This window comes from Papaver somniferum, chromosome 6 (genome assembly GCF_003573695.1).
Source record: "Papaver somniferum cultivar HN1 chromosome 6, ASM357369v1, whole genome shotgun sequence".
NCBI lineage: Eukaryota > Viridiplantae > Streptophyta > Magnoliopsida > Ranunculales > Papaveraceae > Papaver > Papaver somniferum.
The window spans coordinates 67,769,245-67,792,607 of record NC_039363.1 but is presented as its reverse complement, the minus strand read 5'-3'; the positions used below and the strand labels follow the sequence as shown (position 1 = coordinate 67,792,607).

The 23,363-nt window shown below is 34.9% G+C and overlaps 2 protein-coding genes across 3 annotated transcripts; one reads left to right on the top strand and one right to left on the bottom strand.

The window, feature by feature from the left end:
* The first annotated feature begins 15,172 nt into the window (after positions 1-15,172).
* LOC113287864 (APO protein 4, mitochondrial-like) lies at positions 15,173-19,167 on the top strand. 2 transcript variants are annotated; one of them, XR_003330368.1, is made up of 5 exons: positions 15,173-15,291; positions 15,733-15,827; positions 16,496-16,761; positions 17,179-18,051; positions 18,717-19,167. XR_003330368.1 is itself a non-coding variant. In XM_026536726.1 (4 exons), exons 3-4 carry the CDS (start codon positions 16,508-16,510, stop codon positions 17,879-17,881), a joined length of 957 nt encoding a protein of 318 aa, XP_026392511.1. In that variant the 5' UTR covers positions 15,173-15,291; positions 15,733-15,827; positions 16,496-16,507; the 3' UTR covers positions 17,882-18,248. The 2 variants fall into 2 exon arrangements, 1 of the variants encoding a protein (XP_026392511.1); XM_026536726.1 differs by lacking the exon at positions 18,717-19,167 and having other exon boundaries at positions 17,179-18,248.
* A 780-nt stretch (positions 19,168-19,947) lies between these two features.
* LOC113285747 (ubiquitin domain-containing protein 7SL RNA2-like) lies at positions 19,948-20,931 on the bottom strand. The gene has a single exon (XM_026534519.1). It carries the CDS (start codon positions 20,925-20,927, stop codon positions 20,025-20,027), a length of 903 nt encoding a protein of 300 aa, XP_026390304.1. The 5' UTR covers positions 20,928-20,931; the 3' UTR covers positions 19,948-20,024.
* Positions 20,932-23,363: the final 2,432 nt, after the last annotated feature.

Genomic DNA, 23,363 nt, shown 5'->3' with positions numbered 1-23,363 from the left:
GAGATGGGAGTTGCTGTTACATGAGCAAGAAGGGGACAATCAAACTTCCCGGCGTACCTGAAATCCATGATGTAGTATACGTAAAAGGTATGACTGCAAACCTTATTTCTATTAGTCAAATTGGTGATAAAGGCCATAGGGTTGTCTTCAATGCAAATGGATGTGACATTGTAGATAAAATTGGGAAAGTAATTTTTTAGGGAACTCATGGTAAAAACAATTGTTATCTTCTGGATACTCAGTTCAGTAACTGTAGCAATTTGACTAAGATGGAATCTACACATCTTTGGCATGAGGGTTTTGGTCACATCAATTATCGTCTTCTAACTAACCATTAATAAATAACTTGTTATAGGCGTTCCCAAAATTGATGGTGTATGTGGTGCCTGTCAAAAGGGTAAACAAACGAAAGTTCACCATAAATCATCTCGAGATATCCTCACTAAAGATCCACTTGATTTAATTCATATGGACCTCTTCGGACCTATTCAACAACCCATGGTTGCTGATGAGAAGTATGCTTTAGTTATGGTAGATGATTACACCAGATTCACTTGGGTTGCATTTCTATTTCATAAGAATGAAACCCTTGATGAATCCAAGATTATTGTTAAGAGAATCCAGAACGAACAAGGCCTCAAACTAAAGAAAATTAGAAACGACCGTGGAACTGAATTCAAGGACACTAAGGTGTTTGAATTTTGTGGCGGACTGGGGATTATTAAAAAATATTCACCACCTATTACTCCTCAATCTAATGGAGTTGCAGAAAGAAAAAACAGGAACATTCAGGAAATGACCAGGGTAATGCTCCATAACAAAAACTTACCGTTAAGGTTTTGGGGAGAAGCTGTCTTCACAACATGTTATTTGATCAACCGTGTCTACCTACGGTCTAGAACCCTAAACACTTCTTATGAGTTGTGGTACGGTAGAAAACCAAACTTGCACTATCTCAGAGTGTTCGTAAGTAAGTGCTACATTCTAAAAGATCGAGAACAGAGAGGGAAATTTGATACTAAAAGTGATGAAGGTATCTTCCTTAGCTATGCCTCTGATAGTCGTGGTTTTCGAGTGTTTAATCTCAGAACCCAAGTTATGATGGAGTCTGCTAATGTTATTATCGATGATATTAGTAATTTCCATCATGATAATCCTCCTGCTGAATTGCCTCCAACTGAGATGATTGAGAAAGTCAAAGAAATTCCAGAATCAGTTGAAGTCATTCCAACTGTTGCTGATCCTGATATTTCTGGTGACGAGGAGAAGAACACTGATCAGGCTACTCCTATTGAAAAAGAGCGTGTCCCTCCTCGACACCTCTGGGTTCAAAGGAATCATGATCCCAACAGTATTATTGTAGGTAGAGATTCTACTGCTAAGACAAGAGGACAACTTCAAAATATTTTGCAATTTTGGCTGTTATCTTTCACAAGTAGAACCGAGAAATATTGATGAAGCTCTTAGGGATCCCTTTTGGGTGAGTGCAATGCATGAAGAGTTAAATCAATTTCAAATAAAAGAAGTATGAGAACAAGTACCTTGTCCCTCCAATATCAATATTGTTGGTACCAAATGGATATTCAAGAATAAGTCTGATGAATTTGGCACAATTGTCAGAAATAAAGCCAGACTTGTCGCTCATGGATATTCACAGATTGAAGGTATCGACTTTTACGAAACCTTTGCTCCTGTGGCACGCCTTGAGTACATTCGGTTGTTATTAGATCATGATTGTTTTCTTAAGAGTAAGCTATTTCAAATGGACATAAAATCCGCGTTCCTAAACGGAAATTTAAAGGAAGAGGTCTATGTCACTCAACCAAAGGGTTTTTAAAACCCTGATTTCCTAGATCATGTTCTTAAGCTTAAAAAGGCATTATATGGGTTAAAAAAGCGCCTCGTTCCTGGTTCGAAAAACTTACCACCTCTCTTTTTAGGAAAGGATTTTCGAGAGGCGGAGCTGATAAAACCTTGTTTACCAAATGGAGTGGGAAAGATGTTGTCATTTCTCAAGTCGATGTAAATGATATCATCTATGGTTCAACTTCTGAGAAACTTGCAAAAGATTTCCAAGTCTCTCTTGGCAAAGAATTTGAAATGAGCAGTGTTGGTGAATTAAAGTTCTTCTTAGGATTACAAATTCAGCAACATAAGGATGGAATTTACTTATCTCAAGAAAAATATTCTAAGGATCTTGTCTCAAGGTTCGGTCTGGATAAGTCAACTCCAAAACTGACACCTATGCCAACCACTGGTAAACTACACAAAAATGAGAAAAGAGTAAATGTGGATAAAAAACTGTATCGATCTATTATTGGTATCCTTTTATATCTTACAACTACTAGACCTGATATTGCTTTTAGTGTTGGTTGTTGTGCTAGATTTCAAGATAACCCAAAGGAATCTCATCTTGCAGCTCCAAAAAGGACCATACGATATGTGAACCACACAGTCGGGTATTGTCTATCTTACACTTTTGATACTAATACTGATCTTTCTGCTTATTCAGATGTTGATTGGGCAGGATGTGTAAAAGACATAAAAAGTATATCAGGGGGTTTCTACTACCTAGGACTGAATATTGTGGCTTGGCATAGCAAGAAACAAAATTCACAATCCCTGTCCACATGCGAAGCAGAATATATTGTTGCCGGCTCATGTTGTACTCAACTTCTCTGGATGAAACAAATATTGGCTTATTATGGAATTGATACTGGAATAATGAAAATCTTTTGTGATAACTCCAGCGCGATTCGAATCACTGAGAATCCTATTGAGCACTCAAGAACAAATCATATTGATATAAGGTACCATTTTATTCGAGATCTCTATGAAAATGGTATCATAAATATGAAATTTGTGCCTTCCGAATAACAGTTGGATGATGTTCTTACCAAACCATTAGACACTGCTCCATTTCAACACCTACGGCAGTCTATTGGTGTTGTTTTGGTTAATTAGTTATTCTTAAAACTCTTGCCCCTGTGCTTATCTCGCTCTTTTGGGAAATTTAATTTGGAACTCCAGTAAGTGTTTACTTCAAGTCTGCATTTGTTTCAGTAAGTTGATTTATCTGTCAGGTTTCTTAGTGGAATTTCCAAAGAAATCCTTCTTTTCTTGTAAAAGTAAGGTCGCTCTTGTTATTCTTTCAGTAATGACATTTTATGGGGGGAGTTCTTAATTGAACTTGTGCTTAATTGCCAAATCTTTGTGGGGAGTGCGTCTGTGGAATATTGTAGGGGTTATCTTATATCTTTATAAACTCCTTGATGAATGCATTTAGTTTCGACTATATGATTGCATCTAAAAAGTTGATATGTGCTTTCTTTTGGTCATGAAATGTCTCTATGGAAATTTACTTAGGATCCACTAGTTTTCGTACCTTTGTCATTTTTATTGACAAAAAGGGGGAGAATTAATGTATAGTTCACACTACAAATACATATGGTTTTCGGATCATTATGTAAGAGGGAGTGGTTTCCATGTGAGATGGAGTATTGACTAAGGGGGACTGATACATATCACCATAGTATTGTTGTCGAAGTTGTGGTACAATTGAACTTTGATACTGTGTAATGATACTATGACACTGTGTAGCAATGATTGAGAGCTTTTGTTTTCTCATTGTTATGGCTACGGATCTTCAACAACGTTGATACTGCATTGAATATCTTTGGAATCATTGGAGTACTTGGAAGTGACGAAGATTTCGAGTAAAGTTGAAGAACCAAGGAGATCATGCATGTGGAAGAGAAGCTGCAAAGTTTATTTATTTTGTATTCCATATGTATTGATAGTTTTGTCACAAAAATTGACAAAGGGGGAGATTGTTAGAGCACTTCTCAGTCGAACTCGCAAGTGTTGCTATCTCAAGATTGTTTGTCAAGTTTAGTTCCCAAAACAGTAAGTCTTGATTTTTAGTATACTTATAGCTAAGTCTCGGACTAGGATAGAAAGTGTAGTTGAGCTCTAGACTCCACGGCGTTCATCATACAAAGACAAATAACTGCTCAAGGAACTGGTGGAAATTCATCGACTAAAAGGTATGTGGAGACTTGAACTTATCTATCACTCAAAAGTCTATCTACTTTATCTCCTATCTTGAGACAAAAGTCGTATTGTTATATAGACATCGATCATACACATTTGCTATTTCGAGTCGAGTTTATCTCGCTTATCTATTTCTCGAAATATGTGTTGTTAAGCTTTCGTATTGTCCAAGTTCATATTTAACGAAAGTCATGTTGATTGTTTCAATCTTTTGAAAATTGGTTTGATGAAAAATAGTGTGTGAATAACCGCTATATAACATCCTCTAAGAATGTTTCAATGATTGAAATGGAGAATTTAGAATATGTAACCATCTTTGGATATAAGCATATAGTGTGTTCACACATTAGTGTATAAGTCCAAAACCGGGAACCAAATGTATGCATACTTGTGTGTGTACTGAATGGTTGATGGAGACTGGGTAAGTATGCGTACCCATACGCATACTGGCGGAAGTTAACGATCGTGAATTTCTGCTGAGTTTGGAAATCAAAACCAGCTCAATCCGGTTACCTAAGTATGCGTACCCGTACACATACTAGCGGAAAGTTCATGTCTGTGAATTTCTGTTGAGTTTGAAAACCAAAACAAACTCAAATCCGGTTACTTAAGTACCCATACCTGTATGCAAACTTAAGTGTGTTACTTTCTAAAATTGGTTTGTTCATGAACTAAAACATTTATATAATAAGGAATGCAATTTGTAAACCGTGGGGTATAATGTTCATGATGTCGATTCGAGTGAACCAAAACCAATTTTGCTTCTATTGTGTCTTGTATACTTCTATAAGATCTAAGAAATTGAACAACCCTCAGACTAGTTCATTTGTGTCATTTGGACTAGTTATGGTGAAGATGAATATGGTTGATATGAAAGTGCTCATATGGCTAACCATTTGGTTAACTACTACTGTTAAACCAACTAGGTGCACATGTTTAGGTACGGTTACACAAACCTAAATGAACGTGCATTTCATTTGTGTATAACAAGCTAACATTCGATCTAACGGTTGAAAGATATTAGCTTGAATATAATCAGGTTTTCATCTAACGGTGAATATTGAATGCTTTGTTACCAAGGTAGCATTAATTGCATACCCTGATTTGAAGACTATATAAAGGAGAACTCTAGCAACCGGGAAATCTAATCCCCACACCTCTTGTGTAATACTAGTTGTATAAGCTAGAGGCGCTTCTCATTTAACCTTAGGTTTCTATCCAGACCCTGTAGGTTAACGACTTGAAGACTTCATTGGGATTGTGAAGACAGACCCAACTATTTTCTCTGTAGTTGCGTGATCTGATCTTGTTGTTTCTATCGTATTGAGTACAATTGTAAAATTGGCTCGAAATTAATTTCTCTGATAGGCAAGATAGAAAATTAGTCACAAACATCTTCGTCTCATCGTTTGTGATTCCGCAATATCTTGTTTCGCTAGTCGATTAAGATTATTGTGAGGTGATTGATAATTCTAGGCTACTCTTCGGGAATATAAGTCTGGGTTTTCGATTGGTTCCTGTTCACCTTGATTTATCAAAATACAGAACAAAACTCGTAGGTATTTCTGTGGGAGACAGATTTATCTATTTATGTATACTTTTCTGTTTGATACAGATTTTTTTATGAAAGTCTTCGACTTTGGGTCGTAGCAACTCTTAGTTGTGGGTGGGATCAGCTAAGGGAATCAAGTGCGTGGTATCCTGCTAGGATCAGAGACGTAAGGAGCGCAACTGTACCTTGGATCAGTGTGAGATTGATTGGGGTTCAACTAAAGTCCAGATAAATTTAGTTTGTAGTAGGATAGTGTCTGTAGCATCTTAATACAATGTGTGTTCAATCTGGACTAGGTCCCGGGGTTTTTCTGCATTTGCGGTTTCCTCGTTAACAAAACTTCTGGTGTTTGTGTTATTTCTTTTCCGCATTATATTTTGTTATATAATTGAAATATCACAGGTTGTGCGTTGAATCGATCAATTGGTAAATCCAATCTTTGGTTGTTGATTGAAATTGATTGATACTTGAACATTGGTCTTTGGTACCATTCAAGTTAATTTCTCTTGTATTCAATTAGACTCGGAGATTGCTATTTGCTTGAGTAAGAACTGAATTGAGAAATTGAGATATAACTCCTTGATATAATTTTATTAAGATTGAGTCTGACTGTCTAGTTCATTCTCTTGAAAGTATATTGGAGTTAGTCCATACATATTGCTAAGCGAATTATTGGGTGAGGTTAGATATAAATGTTGATTAGTGGAAGCATAACATGTTATCCAGACTTAAAATAATGTTGTGCAACAACCATAATGGACGCATCGAAAAACATAAGGATGCATATGCAGTACGCTAGCATATGCATCAGCTAATGCGTGTTATGCAACCACTTTATCCGAAGAAAATTTGTTAGTCGATGAAAAATCGTTTTGCTAAAATGACTATATAAATGTTATGCCTCCATTTTCTCAACCGCATAACATATTATGCTGCCGTTTTTATAGTTGCATAACAAATTATGTGGTAAATTTTTGATCGATTTCAGTGCTGATAAAAAAGTTATTGCATGATGCAACTATTTCCTAGACTGCACAACAGGTTATGCTGCAATTTTTATACCTGTAGAATAAGTTATGTAACTATTTTCACGACTGCATAATAGGTTATGCAACCATTTTTGTAGCTGCATAACAAATTATGCACCCCTTTTTTTTTTGATTTCAGTGCTAACAACCTCACCGAATAATTCGCTTGGCAATCTGTATGGACTAACTCCAATATAATTTTAAGAGAATCAATAAGACAGTCAGACTCAATCTTAATAAAAAATATATCAAGGAGTTATATCTCAATTTCTCGATTCAATACTTACTCAAGCAAATAGAAATCTGCGAGTCTAATTGAACACAAGAGAAATTAACTTGAACGGTACCAAAGACCAATGTTCAAGTATCAATAAATTTCAATCAACAACCAAAGGTTGGATTTACCAATTGATCGATTTAATACACAACCTGTGATATTTCAATTATATAACAAAATATAATGCGGAAAAGAAATAAGACAGACACCAGAAGTTTTGTTAACGAGGAAACCGCAAATGCAGAAAAACCCCGAGACCTAGCTAGTCCAGATTGAACACACACTGTATTAAGCCATTACAGACACTAGCCTACTCCAAACTAACTTCGGTATGGACTGTAGTTGAACCCCAATCAATCTCACACTGATCCAAGGTATAATTGTGATCCTTACATCTTTGATCCCAGCAGGATACTGCACACTTGATTCCCTTAGCTGATCTCACCCAAAACTAAGAGTTGCTACGACCCAGAGTCGAAGACTTTAATAAAAAATTTTGTATCACACAGAAAAGTCTATAGAAATAGATAAATTTGTGTCCCACAGAATTACCTACAAGTTTTGTTCCGTCTTTTGATAAATCAAGGTGAACAGGAACCAATCGATGACCCGGACTTATATTCCCGAAGAACATCCTAGAATTATCAATCACCTCACAATAATCTTAATCGACTAGTGAAACAAGATATTGCGGAATCACAAACGATGAGACGAAGATGTTTGTGACTACTTTTCTATCTTTCCTATCGGAGAAATTAATCTCGAGCCAATTTTACAGTTGTACTCAATACGATAGAAACAACAAGATCAGATCACGCAACTACAGAGAAAATAGTTGGGTCTGGCTTCACAATCCCAATGAAGTCTTCAAGTCGTTAACCTATAGGGTCTCGATAGAAACCTAAGGTTAAAGGAAAATCGACTATAGCTTATACAACTAGTATTACACAGGAGGTATGGGGAATAAGTTTCCCAGTTGCTAGAGTTCTCCTTTATATAGTCTTCAAATCAGGGTTTGCAATCAATGCTACCTTGGTAACAAAGCATTCAATATTCACCGTTAGATAAAAACCTGATTAGATTCAAGTTAATATATTTCAATTGTTAGATCAAATCTTAGCTTGTTATACACAAATGAAATGCACGTTCATTTAGGTTTGTGTAACCGTACCTAAACATGTACACCTAGTTGGTTCAACAGTAGTTAACCAAATGGTTAGCCATATGAGCACTTTCATATCAACCATATTCATCTTCACCATAACTAGTTCAAATGACTCAAAAGAATTAGTTAGAGAGTTGTTCAATTACTTAGATCTTATAGAGGTATACAAGACACAATTGAAGCAAAATTGGTTTTGATTCACTCGAATCGATTTATGAACATTATAGCCACGGTTTGCAAATTGCATACCTTATTATGTAAATGTTTTAGTTCATGAACAAACCAAATTTAGAAAGTAAGACACTTAAGTATGCGTACAGGTTTGCGTACTTAAGTAACCGTATTTGAGTTTGTTTTGGTTTTCAAACTCAGCAGAAATTCACGGACGTGAAGTTTCCGCTAGTATGCGTACGAGTACACATACTTTGGTAACCGGATTAAGTTGGTTTTGAATTCCAAACTCAGCCGAAATTCATGGTCGTGAACTTCCGCGAGTATGCATACGGGTATGCATACATACCTAGTCTCCATCAACCATTTAGTACACACACAAATATGTATACATTTGGTTCCCAGTTTTGGACTTATACACTAATGTGCGAACATACTATATGCTTATATTCAGCGATGGTTACATATTCTAAACTCTCTATTTCAATCATTGAAACATTCTTAGAGGATGTTATATAGCGATTATTCACACACTATTTTTCATCAAAGCGATTTTCAAAAGATTGAAACAATCAACATGAATTTCGTCACTTGTAAAGATGAACTTGGACAAAGCGAAAGCTTACCAACACATATTTCGAGAAATAGATAAGCGAGATAAACTCGGCTCGAAATAGCAAATGTGTATAATCGAAGTCTATATAGCAATACGACTTTTGTCTCAAGATAGGAGATAGAGTAGATAGACTTTTGAGTGATAGATAAGTGCAAGTCTCCACATACCTTTTAGTCGATGAAGTTCCACCAGTTCCTTGAGTAGTTCTTCGTCTTTGTATGATGAACGACGTGGAGTCTAGATCTCAACTACACTTTCTATTATAGTCTGAGACTTAGCTATGAGTAGACTATAAATCAAGACTTATAGTTTTGGCAACTAAACTTGACAAACAAGCTTGAGATAGCAACGCTTACGAGTTCGGCCGAGCAGTGCTCTAACAATATATACTTTGATTGATTTTTGTACAACCTGTGATATTTCAATTATAAGATAAATTATATAATGAGGAAAATAAATAACACAAACACCAAAAAATTTGTTAACGAGGAAACCGCAAATGCAGAAAAACCCCGGGACCTAGTCTAGATTTGAACACCAAACTGTATTAAACCGTTACAGACACTAGCCTACTACCAATTAACTTCGGACATGATTGTAGTTGAAACCAAATTAAACCCTCACAACATTTCAGTTACAGTCATGCTCCTTAAGCCTCTTGAATCCCAGTGGGACTCCGCACAATTGATTCCCTTAGCTGGCGTCCTTTACACCCTAAGAGTTGCTTCAACTCAATTGAAGACTTTAAATCAATCTGACTCCCACAGATAAGCATATATATGTGATTTCCTTTTTGATCGTAGACCAAGGTGAGACTGGAAATTGATAGCAATAGACAAAGTCTAGCTAACCTCAAATTCCGTACTTATGCTTCCCGAAGAGAAGCCTAGGTTGTTATTCACCTCACAAGTATTAAACCTGTGGAATCACAAAGTCCGAGATGAACACGAACTATCCAGATAAAAAATAGTTGGACCTGGCTTCACGAATCCCTATGTGAAGTCTATTTTAGTTGTTAAACCCTAGAAGAGTTTTAGGGAGAGGACGACTCTAGTTTACAATTAGGACACTCAAAGATAGTGTCAGGGATTCAAAGATCCCAGTTGCTTGAGGTTCCCCTTATATAAACTTTCAAAGTATAGGCTGTTTTAGGTTTAAGCTAAGATAGCTTTGGAAGCAAGTAAACAGCATCTATTGTTAGATGAATCTTTGAAATGATTAACATATCAAGATATACAAGATGTTTAGGATGAACCGTAATCGAACCGTGTACAAAGACATTATTCATGGACGGTTAGCCGAAACTAGCTGATTGAACCATAAGCTTAATAATTTTCATAAACACTTAAGACTTTTGAGCTTGAGTCAGAACCATAGGTTATAATGTGATCAATCATGTCTATATAATATTTTTGAAGATTCATTCAAATGCTAATTTTCTCACAGAAATAATTTTATATGCATCTGAAAATATTCGACTCGGCAAGTACGTGTACTCTACCTTGCTCGTGAATGTTTTTATCATGGTACATGTATATGTACCATTAATGCAAAAATAAGTTTTGTATCTTACATAACTTTTCCGGTTTGCGTACAGGATATGGATACCACACCGGTTTCAAAACCAACAATTTTTTTTTTGGTATGCATACTAGGTATGCGTACCAATCCAGGTTCACGAGTTCACATACTTTTTGTGGTATGTATATCGGATATGCGTACGACTAAGTCGCTGTCAACATATAGTTACGTCGGTACGTGTACTGGGTACATGTACTACGGCTCCGGACCTACATGCATACTGTCATGTATCTAGATTTACAGTGTTTCTATATTTCTCTTTAAATTAATTCGAAATATTCCCGAATAACATCAATGACACATATCACTGTTTCAGGCTATTTTCGAATGGTAATCTTGAATCACGATTTAGATTATGAATAAAAAATTGTTCTTAACCGAAATTCATCAAGTATGAACAAATGTTCATTAAGCTTAGTCATATATATTTAGAGAACTAACAACCAAGATAAACTGGACTCGAAATTCTTGATATGCTTGCAATAGTCTAATTAGTCATGCGAAATCGTCTCATACATAGAAGGATGAGTATAACTTGAGAAACAGGTGGTTCAGTCTTCACTTACCTTTTGTTGAAGAAGCTCTCCATAATCTTTGACTTCAAACAGTAGAATGCAGTGATGTATAATTCTCAACTATAATTCTATCCTAATCCGAGACATAACTAGTCGTAGACTAGAAATCAAGATATAGTTTTGATCAACCAGATTTGACAACAAGCTTGATATAACAACAACACTTGTGAGTTCGGCCGAGCAATACTCTAACAAACACCATCGAGGTATAATGAATTGCTGAAAATAAAAATCTTAAGGTTCAAAACGACAAAAATCAATAAAAGGGTATGCTTATTTTGTTTGTGCTGCAATTTCATTCACTTTAAATGAATATGCGTGAATTTTGTACTGTTTATACGATGTAAAGAAATTAATTACATATAAAAGAAACGTGTATGTACATGAATTCATTGGATAGATGCCTCTGAATAATGTATACCATCACGAATAATATGTGCCTCTGGATTAGGACAAGGCCTGCTATACACCATCCATTTATCTTAACCTTCTCAACAAAGCTTACATGAACAACATCATAACTTCCGCGATAAAAATCAAGAGGGTCAATAAAATCCGCAATCACTATTGGTTCAAAGCCTTTGGTTTATATCAAACAACCATTGTACCTCACTCTAACCAGCAACCACTGTAAGTATGCTACAGTACTACCCATCTAGCAATTAGTCGTCAATCTTTGTTAAAGTAAAGTGTTATATTTAGGTTTATAATCAGTTTAGGTTTATAATTAGTTTTTGTAGTTATGTAAGATTATGCAGTCATTTTTTGGTTGATTTCAGTGCTAACAGAAAAGTGGTTGCATAAATTTTCTCAACTGCATGATAGGTTATGCATATATTTTTATAGTTGTGTAACAGGTTGTGCAGCCATTTTTGCAGCTGCATAAGTTATGCAGCCATTTTTTTGTTTGTTTAAGTTCTAATAAAAAATATCTACATATCTCGATGTATAACAGCTTATGAATCCATTTTTGTAGCTTCAAAAAGGTTATGCATCCGTTGTTGCAGCTGCATAATGCTTTACACATCAATATTTTCATATGCATAACAAGATATGCAACCATTTTTCTAGATGTATCACAACTTATGTAGCCATTTGTATAGTTGTATACTTTTTAAATACATAAAAAAGTAGTTGCCTAATACATTTTGGATCTATTTAATCGACTGCATAACATGCTATTCAACCATTTTGGTGATTGAACATGTGATAACATAGAAAAACCTTAAAAATAAGAAATTGAAAGGAGAAATTTCCAACAACAAAAAAACCCTACATTTACAAGAGTAATAAGTTTTGTAATTATAGCAATTAAGTCTCCACATCCAGATTTTGTATATACCTTTTCAAACACAAGACAATGGTAAAAAAACATTAAAGTGCAACGGAGACGCTTAGTTAACTTATCATCTGAGTTTGCAAGTGCCCTCAAACTATAATCGAACATAGACATCCATGTATAACTATACCTTTGTAACAAGTGATACAGAAAACAAGTCATTTAACACTTGCTAATTCCATTGTAAATAAATTAAAGCAAAATCAGTTTTTTCATTCCATACTCCTGAAAAATTAAGACATCCGTAATAAAAAATCACGTACTGAAAAAACATACTTTTTAGCAGGATGATTAAGATGCCAATAATGAACAAAATATTTGCATTAAGGTACCAATGCATATCATCAAAAATTCCAAACAAAAACATACATGTTCACAATTACCTATAAAAATAAACAACTTAAACGTCACTGCCAACTACCTTATAGCTTTTGCAAGTGCCAAATACAGGGAAAAAACAACAAGAATATGGATTCAGTCTCAACAATTATAATATCAACCTTAAAATATAAATAATTCAATATCAATTAAGCATGAATAACTAACTAATTCTACCTTATGAATATCATGGGTCTTCTCAACATTTGTATATCTTGGCAACTTGAAATGAACAACAAAGACTAATATTTTAACAAGATTAATTCCAACCATTTGTTAAAAAATGAGAAGTTATGGCTTCGAAAAAACCTAACATGTTATTCAATTCTCAACATTATCCTCACTACATATTATTCATTCCTACAACCCCTAAAACAGAAAGAAACAAACAGACAAAACTCAACCCAAACAACACCATTTACACTCAATCGGTTTACGTAAAAAATCAAATTTGTATCATGAGTCCGTTCATATCTCAACATAAATATGAAAACTAATAAGATAAATAACAAAAAAAAATTAATACGTCGACTCTAATCAAACTTAGTAACACGAACAATGAGATAACTGACAAAGGGTTTCATTCAAAACCCAAGCAAACAGATAAGGAACGTAAAAACCAACCAGGCAAACAACAAAAGTGACTGAAGGTAATCGAATCTATGATTAGATTAAAGAGATGGAGAACGTCTTCTTACTTGGGGAAGATTCATTCTTCTTCTCGCTCTTAACTCTGAGAAAAAGAAACAAGATTAGCTAGAGAGATTTTCAGTTGATTCGAAATCAAATTGAACTCTTAGCTCCTCCGATAGAGAAAATCAAATACCTGAAAGCTAAAAATGAGTAACAAAGACCAACATAAAAGAAAGCATAATTTCAGAAAATATGGGTGTTAAAATCCCAAAAAGGGGTGCACATAAAGTTTTCTGCCTCTGGGTTTCTGGGTGAAAAGATCTAGAAAAATGGGTCTGACAATAGTTTTCACATCCAAAAATAGAGCAACAGTTTTGAGTAAGGTGAAAATTAGGCACGAAATCCGCAGATTTTACCCGGCCCAACCACATTTCTGTGGATTGGTACCCAAACCTTCACTAGTGGGCTGGATGGGGATGGGCTTTTTGTAATCCAACGAATTAAAGATTGGACCTAGGTGCAATCAAATCCGTTGGACATCCAGACCCATTAAATTTACAAAGAGTCAAACGTGAGATGTGATAGCTTCTTTTCGATCCCAAATGCACACCCCTAGCCATAGTCCCAACTCCAATAGTAGACGCCTTTTTCATTACTTTAATTTGTTCTCTAGTAGACTTGATTTCAGTGTATATTGGATATTAGTTGCCAACGCGAAAGAGTTGTACAGTGCTAGGCCCTTTCTAGTTAGGTCCTAAGTTATCCATATTTCGACATATTGTATTGTGTTGTTGTCTTTTGAGAGCAACAAGGAAACAAAGAAAGAAAAAAAACACTATTACATCTCAAATTTTATTTCTCTATTATAAATTTTAATCATAAAAAGATCCATTAGATTATCGCATCCAGTCTTTTCATCCATGCATCCATTGAATGCTGAATTGAATGTGGATGCCAAAGTTGAAATTCAGAATGAATTGGATCGGAGGCGGACGAGGTGAAAACAGGTCCACACCGGCCCATGCTCAACCCTAGTTTTGAGTACACTGTAGACCTGAAAACATGATTCTAAATGAAAGTTTCAAACCTTGTAAGCCCAATTATGATTAAGGTTTGGATATCAAGCCCTCCCAATTATCGGTCATTTGTGTCTAAAGAAGCAGTAGCAAGTAGGGCTGTTCATGGTCGGTTTTGGTTCGGTTTCCAGCCAAACCAAACCAATACCAATACTATCGGTTTCTAAAAAATATTACCGTCACCGAACCATTAACCATTGGTTCGGTTTCTTAGTGGTTTTAGCCGGTTTCGGTTTGTTCCATTGGGTTAATGAAAAGCCGACTGTATGTCAGTTTCCGGAAACTGACAATTCAAATCTTAAAAAAGAAAAAAATTACAGTAGAATTTTAACCTACCTGCAGAGATTAATTAACACAAGCATAGTTCATAATTCAAGTGTAGAATCACAGTTCAAAACGTAAACATTACAAATTCAAAAGACATAAACATAACCAATCTTAGGTGCAGAAATCTAGTACTAAGGATAAGAAAAACGAGGGTGTAGATTAAATCTTAGGTTTTAACCTAACAGTTGAACATAACCAGTTTTCCATTGGTTTTTGGTTCGGTTTTTGGGATCAAACCAAAATCGAACTAATAGTATCGGTTTTCAAAAAAAATTACCATAACCAATCCATTAGTAAATGGTTCGGTTCGGTTTCTTTCTAATTGGTCCGGTTTGGTCCGGTTCCGGTGGAATACTCAAACCATGTTCAGCCCTAGTAGCAAGGCTCCTCACCTCCTCCTTCACTATCCAATCCACCATCACCTTAACCAACCTTACACCAGCAGCAGTGCGGCACCACCTTACCAAAGTAGAGAAGTCTTCATATCATCATCTCCAAATCTTCCTTCTATTTCGAATTGGTAATTTCAATTTAAAACCTTAAAAATTCATATTACTTTTTTTGCTTGAAGTTGATTGTTTTAGTTTTTGATTTGAATGTATGAACGAACCGATTTAGTTCTAGCGCAATGGATAATGATTTTAAATTGTTACGAAATTTTGGTTGTTGAGCATTTAAACAGGGGGTTTGGGCCTTTGGGATTAATTAGAACAATTGAGATAGTGTTATGAATTGGGTTCACCTTAATATTGAATTTTTGTTAGGGTTTAATTGGTGAAGTTTGGGAGTGAAACTTTTGGGGTTTAGAAACTCTGTGCATCTGATGGCAATAGGGTACTCCAGTAGTTGTTACTTGTTTGCACTCTAACACCTGTTAACTCAGATATCGTTTTCTTCTTTGGTTGTTTCCTTTTGTTTTATATTTTTCTGTTAACTCTCACGTCTTGTTTGGTTTATATAGGATGCAAAAAACGGCATGTCATGGATCTAGCAGACGAAGTTAGCCGAAGCATTTCACAGCAAGAGCTGATAGCTTCATCATGATTTTCCAGTGAGGTTGAAATTGGTCTATCTTGTTGGTTACATACATTTACCACCTTGAAAAAATTAATTCTTCATGCAATTCTAAATTATTGAGCCAATTGATACTTGCGTATTTTAGAAATGACCATGTTAACTCTACCTTCTTAAGCTTCATGTTTCGTCATGTCTTGTATTTTTTCAAGTTTAATATGAACTGGTTAGGAAGGATGTTGTTTGGACTTACAGAGCACTGAGTACGCTTGCCGTGCTTTAGGGATGAAATTTTAATAAATCTGAGTAGGGTTTTTCATTTCATCTCATAGGTGGTTTAAGAAAAACACTTAAGAATTAAATTTTGAAGAGCAAAGGGTAATCTGTCCTTTTCTTTGTTCCTTAATGATTTTCCTTTATTTGGGTTTTCTGTACAATTTGCTGTGAATCTGTGACCTTGTCTAAAACAGTAAAACTCGTTCTTATGTTTGATTTTGGTTCGCTTTAAGAAAATCCCTAAAAATTTTGCGAACCTACACACACACAAAAGTGAGAACCTGACACTCACTGTTTGACGAAATGCTCTAAAGAAACATGTTTCTGTTCATCTTCATTTGCTTCACATATTTTTACTTGTTTTCTTGAGTCATCTTCCTGTTTGTATTCTTATTAAACATCACTAATAGATTGTTTTGGATGAGTTGTTGCAGTTGTTATTGTTCATGGCTTTGAGGCAAAAACTGAGGCGAATTACTTTGGAAGATATCAGCGTTTACATCAAGGGTTATCGATGTTATAGCTCAAAGTTGGACTGGAACAAGCTTAGGCCAATGATACTTAGAAGAATAGAAAAGAGGGCTAATGACTATCCAGTCAAGAGTATGATTCCTGTTGCTGAAGATGTTATTATCAACCGAGCACGTCTATTCGAAGGTGTTTCCACACTCCTCAGACATTACCCTATCAAGGCCTGTAAGTAAGTCATAAGCTAATTGATGAACGAATTTGTACTTTACATTATTGATCAGAAGCTTAGTACTTGGGAGCACTGGAAATTGGTTTAAGTGTTAGTTTTTTTTTCACAAGTTGAGCATTCTTTAGGTTTTAAGATAAAAATAGCTGAAAAACAATCAAACCCAGACGTAATCTTGAATAACCTTGGGTGCGCTCTAGCAGTGCAGTAATGAGTTCATTATTGTATACCATTTACACTCGATTACACAGCAGTCTGTATTAGGGTTTAACTTGCCTGATGCACAATTTTATGTTTCTCTAATTGTTAAAATTTGGTTGTAAACATATGGGAGGACTAATTTGGGGTAGATAGATTGTGGTTGATGTACAAATGCTTTTGTATGTCCCGTCTCTGTTTCTGAAGTGAAAAATCTTGCAGGTTTTGCCCTGAATTATACATAGGCAAAGAAGGGCATCTTATTAAAACATGCCATGGGTACAGGCGTCATATCAAGAACCAGGTTCATCACTGGGTTGATGGTTCCCTTAATGATATTATTGTTCCTGTTGAGGCCTTCCATCTAAACAAGTACCCAGATATAATTAAGCATGATCAAAGATTCGATTTTGATCGCATCCCTGCAGTACTTGAGCTATGTTCTCAGGCAGGTGCCGACATCTTTGATCAAACATTGCACTCCATTGGTAAAGATAGTTTGTCTTCTGATGTGTCTACTTCGCCCTCAGATCTTACATATTTGGCAGTTCAAACTTTAAAGGCATGGGAGGATATGAGAGAAGGAGTGCAGAAGTTGTTGTTGGTTTATCCTGCTAAAGTTTGCAAGTTTTGTGACGAAGTTCATGTTGGACCATCTGGGCATAAGGCTAGGCTTTGTGGGGTGTTCAAATATGAAACTTGGAGAGGAGCCCATTTTTGGAAGACAGCACGGGTTGACGACTTGGTCCCTCAGAAGATTGTATGGCGGCGGCGGAATCAAGATCCACTTGTATTATTGGATAAGGGGCGCAATTTTTATGGGCATGCTCCTGCAGTTGTTGAGCTATGCATTCAGGCTGGAGCGCATGCCCCTAGCAAGTATATGTGTATAATGAAAGCAAATGGTTCATCTCCCCTTCATTAATTTTGAAGTTTGGCCGTCTGATACCACCAAATATGCTGTCCTCAAATAGAATGCTGTTCTCAAACAGAATCACAGATTACTTGATTAGGAACTTCTTGAAGTCAGAGGTTTCTAATTTCTATGGTTCGAGTTTCATGGAGCTGACTTACTCAAGGCTTGGATTAGCATCGGTATGTCTTACGAACTTAATTGCAATTTATCAATCACAAGCCATTAGATTGTTTTTTTACTTTGCTTGCTACTTTTTGTAATAAAGTGGGTTTTCTGAGTAGAAATTCTACCTAATTTTAGTTTCAATTTTTTTTTTTGAGATTATATAACCTAAAATCTTGTATAGTAAAGGAAGGAAGAAATGTGATTTAACAGAGTCTCTTCAAGTCATTAATATGCAAGTATTATAAAAGGTTATTTACTTTGTAGGTTCTTACAATGCCTTAATCAGGTAATGATACGTGAATATAGATATATCTTCGAAAACAAAGCTAATTGCCGATTATAATTTGATAGTACTTAAAATTTCTTTCTAGTGAAGACTCAACTTATTGACTACCTACTGACTGTTTCACCTCATCAACTATCATTGCTTAGTCGAGAAATACTTCAACTATAGAATCATCAGTAACATAACAGGCAGATATATTGTACATGTCTTCCATTTCGATATCATGGTGGTAGAGTTTCATGCCAGCAATAGGCATGCCCATGGCACAGTAAATCATGAACTTCAATTGAGCAACAGTAACGCTGTCGTGTACATCTATGCAGTAAGTTGATGTAGCACAAGAAGCATAAACTATAGTTTGAATTTTGAATTTCTGTCCTGGTTTATGTACAGGTGCAACTCTGAGGCTTACAGATGTTCCGTTTTTGAGCTCATAAAATTCGACGGTGTAATCGTTTCTTAGCTCTAATCCATTAAGCCAGAAACTCTGTCAACCAACTTTCACACCTGTTAAACTTTTTAAACTTTTTCTTCACTTGAAGAAATGTGTCAGTAGACAATACTTCCAGTGGATACTTTTGAAACTCTTCCGTTTCTATAGTGATTCTAACCTTCATAGTAGAACTCATCTTGGTGATTGCAACTTCAGATCCTTCAATTTATATAAAACAACTTGATTGGAGTGAATTGATATGAGAGTATTTATATCTAGTTTTGCAGAAAGAGATTAAAAGTTCTGTAATTCTGTTGTTCACTGCAAAGTTGTTTTCAACTAAAATTGAAGAAGTGTGAATAACTTTTTAGATAAATATTCTTTGAGGACCCTGACTCTTTCACCCTCGAACCAAATAGTCGTGTGCTTGTAGATTTTTGTTGACTCCACATGGGTGGGAGAACTCCACAACTCTACTGCGGGGAATTTCACCTGCTTTGTATGTCTATCGAGGCCTATGGCACCTGTTGATTATCCTGTTTGTTTTTCAACCTTTTTAGCTAATAACATTTGATGTTGCGACTTTCTTTTTGTCCATGTGTTAGAATTGTTTCTCAATGACGCATAATATTGATGTACATGAAGGCTCGAAGTTTCTCAATTTAAGTATATCCTAATATCAAAAAATATGAAAATATAAAAACAATGACATATTTCATACTATAATATATTTCTGATGAAGGGGCATGGGCATGCCTTAGAAAACCAGAGTCACCATGGTGACTAAGAGATTCCACCTAGCCATGTGCCGGTTCAATTCGCTAATTAAAATGCAGGAATATGTTGATTAGACTGACATATGATGGGTATCTTGCATTTCTTTGAAACGATGAAACAGTCTCGTAACATCCATAGCAAATGAATATTGAACTTCAATTGAGCAACAGTGTCATAGAATTAAACCTCAGTGGTATTAGTATTATTACTTATTAGTGCATGATGTACCACCAACTTTCAAAACTTTCGATCCAGTTTACAGGTCAATTCTTTTGTAGGTTTAACCTAAGACAGTGCTTTCGCAGTGTTTCTGCCCCACGGTCTCGGCCAAACAGGACCATGGTGTACTAAATAAAAATGTAACATGAGGAAAAAAGTCCACCACTTCCATATAATATTAATACTAAAAAAATTAAACACCATTTGATTTAATAACTTCAATTAAAAATCATGGGAAAGAATTGAATTGACAATCAATTAGATCACTATTACTAGGAACCACCAGTAACACTACCATTGAATATCTCAATTGTGTCGCCTTGTCTAAGTTCATGTGACTTGAAAGAACGATCTTCATCCATAACATTTTGATTATATATGAAAAAATACCCATCGCTTGGAAGATTAAACTGAACCCCTCTTTGATTCAGTTTCTGCAATTCTTTTTTCAATTCTCGAACCTTATCATTTCCATTCACTTCTACTTGAACTTTTTGTGTTCCACATTTTGGTAATACCATTAACTTCAGTCTCTTGTTGGAAGCGGGTGACGAACCTGAACTCATACTACATCCTCCTCCTCTACCACCAGACATTGTAGTAGTCGTGGGCATTGAAGTAGGTGGTAAATTTTTCAGTGAGACAGTAATTTCAGAAAGATCAACAATGCCATAATCACCCAACGTTCTCTTATCATCGATTAGTTCATTATTAGATAAAAACAATGCTAACCGACTACACGGAATACCTTGCTCCATTTCATGAACTTTATCTCTTAATTTACCAACCGTATCATTTACATCAAAACCTAAAGAAAATTGCTTTTTTGATACTAAATTCTTTATTAGAAGTTGGATTCTTGACGTAGAAGAAGATGTTGATGATGATGATTCTTCAATCTTTACCTTGGGCGACGCAACTGGCAACATGGGTTGTTGATACTGTTGATGAGGAGATGCATCGATTTGAAGATGGAGACGAGAACCTTCAAGAACTTGATAAAACTCAGTATCGTGCTTATCTGACATAACCTGACCATTGCGAATTAGGGTTTGTCTTGAGATTGGAATACCTTCATATTTATGAATCTTTTCTTTCATTTCCAAAACTGTATCAAAGTAACCCACTTCAATTGTAAAGACTTTACCTATTGAGGTTTCAAAAATCACATCCATTCTTCAAAATATGATATCAGAGAACCTACTGTGTCTCTATCTCGTACATAATTTTAGACGAGAAGAGATCCTTAATTTTAGTTCATTTTAAATATTAGGGTTTTGTAGCTGGTAATTTTGTTTCTACATCTCCGTTTAAGCCCATTTTATGCGGATTAGTATAACTGTATAACAGATCAATCATATACGTGGCGCTCAAAAGTATTTCAAAATATAACGGTCTGCACTGCACCGTTATCACTTACATTTTCATATATCAGCGTTCCGATTATTATATTTTAGCAAAGTTTTCTCAGCAAAAATAGGAAAAATAAATTAGGAAAGCAGTAACTAACGAGTTATCTATTAAAAAAGAAACCTTTATGGAAAAGGCAAATACCCCAATTTGTATTAATATTTATATGAAAATCTGCTTACAATATTATTATATCAATAAAAAGTATTAGATAAAAAAGTAAAAGATTTATACAATTGAAACCGGAAAAAAATTAAAAGACGAATTATGATGAAAAATACTTGACAACATAGACCCGTAAAGAATCTGATGCTTTTCCTAATGGTTCAATACCATTGTAGTTGTTGATCACATAATTTAGATGCTTCCATAGAGAGGAAGTAACATGCCTAAGTTATTCTAACTGATTTCGATGATTATTGATCTTGTTTCCAGAAAAATTTATTAAGATGTAGTTGAAATAGATCGTCATTGGTAATATATATGCAATCGAAATAGACTGTCATTGATAATATGTTAGGTGATAATGCAACACCACCAAAATAAACCTCTAGGACTAATGGAAACTACTTAAACTGTGTGTTGGAAATCTGAATAACAGTAATACGCTATCCACTTTTATTTATTAGTGACGTATATATATATATATACATATCCTAAACCAATTTACTAAGATCTTAAAAAAATTGATCCAATTGAAACATGATGGATAGAGATTTTGATGGTGTTTCCAGAAAAATTTATTAAGATGTAGTTGAAATAAATCATCATTGGTAATATATATGCAATCGAAATAGACTGTCATTGATAATATGTTAGGTGATAATGCAGCACCACCAAAATAAACCTCTAAGACTAATGGAAACTACTTAAACTGTATGTTGGAAATCTGAATAACAGTAATACGCTATCCACTTTTATTTATTAGTGACGTATATATATATACATATCCTAAACCAATTTACTAAGATCTTAACAAAATTGATCCAATTGAAACATGATGGATAGAGATTGAATGGTTCCCTCTAGAAAGACACATGTAGGTGTTCGAATAAGATTTTTTTTTTTTTTTGTTAGTTGTTGACCCATGGAAAACATGGGAATTCCTTAACTTCTTGCTCGGGTAGAAATCATGATTTACATGAAGAAAATAAACCTAAAAAGTTTTTGAAACAATGAAAATGGTTAAAGGAGAGACGTTTAATGAAGACAACTGACTGAGAAAAGAAGTAAAAAAAAAAAAGAGTTACAGAGCGAAAACCAGTGGGAATAAGGTATGCGATAATCGATTACAAAAATTCATCGAGTTATCTATAAATCGAAATGTTTTGGTGACGTCTCCTTTTTTTGCTCTAAACCACCCAAAAAAGGAAAACCTAACTGCTCATTTTCTTTTTTCACTTTTTATTGAATTGATTTCTATCTGTATGATTCCGTCTGAATATTCAGATCTGTCACGCAAATTAGAATATATTATTCCATATTTTTATGTTTTCAAATAAAACGATCACTATCTCATGTGCTCGTAAGAATATTTTTAGGGTTTTCCTTTTTAGTTTTGATTTTTGTAATTTATTTAAATATCCTGAAGGAGTTATATTCATTTCAACAATTGTTTCAATTGAGTATCGAAGACGATTTGCACCGACAGGCTGCAATACCATTTATCTAATAAAGACTTATTCACTAGCCTCAAGTTTCTGATGCAAAGGCCATGTTTTTTCTTAGGCCTACAATCTTTCAGCCAAGCAACCTAACTCATCTTTTTGTTATCATCATTATTCCTTCATAAAACTTTCTCATTACTCTATTAAGATTTTTTTTTCCAACACCAACTTTTAATCAAAATAATTCCCTTTGCTTTGTTTAGGAATTTGTATTCCAGTGAGACAACCTACTTTTGTTGTATTCTCTCAACTAAACTGCCAGACTTCTTCTAGTTGCACCAAATGACATGCCTAAATAAGAAAGGAGGAGTGAGTCAACCTTTCATTACAACTTTAAAACCAAATCTCGTACTACTTCATCATCGAACCCTATACTAGTCATTCCACTCTTCCCTGAGTTCAGTTTAAAGCTATTTAACACTTCAAAAAAACCATCAAAATAACATGTAGTTTCCTAGCCTTAGTCTTGGAAGCATTTAACAATATAATTGTATTATCAACAAACTGTAAATATAAAATGGTATATGTTCCCGC

Excerpts from the sequence above, each read along its gene's own strand:
- LOC113287864 (XM_026536726.1), top strand. The coding sequence starts at position 16,508 with ATGGCTTTGAGGCAAAAACTGAGGCGAATTACTTTGGAAGATATCAGC. Across the intron at positions 16,762-17,178 it reads TACCCTATCAAGGCCTGTAA|GTTTTGCCCTGAATTATACA; the intron begins GTAAGTCATAAG and ends AAAATCTTGCAG.
- LOC113285747 (XM_026534519.1), bottom strand. The coding sequence starts at position 20,927 with ATGGATGTGATTTTTGAAACCTCAATAGGTAAAGTCTTTACAATTGAA.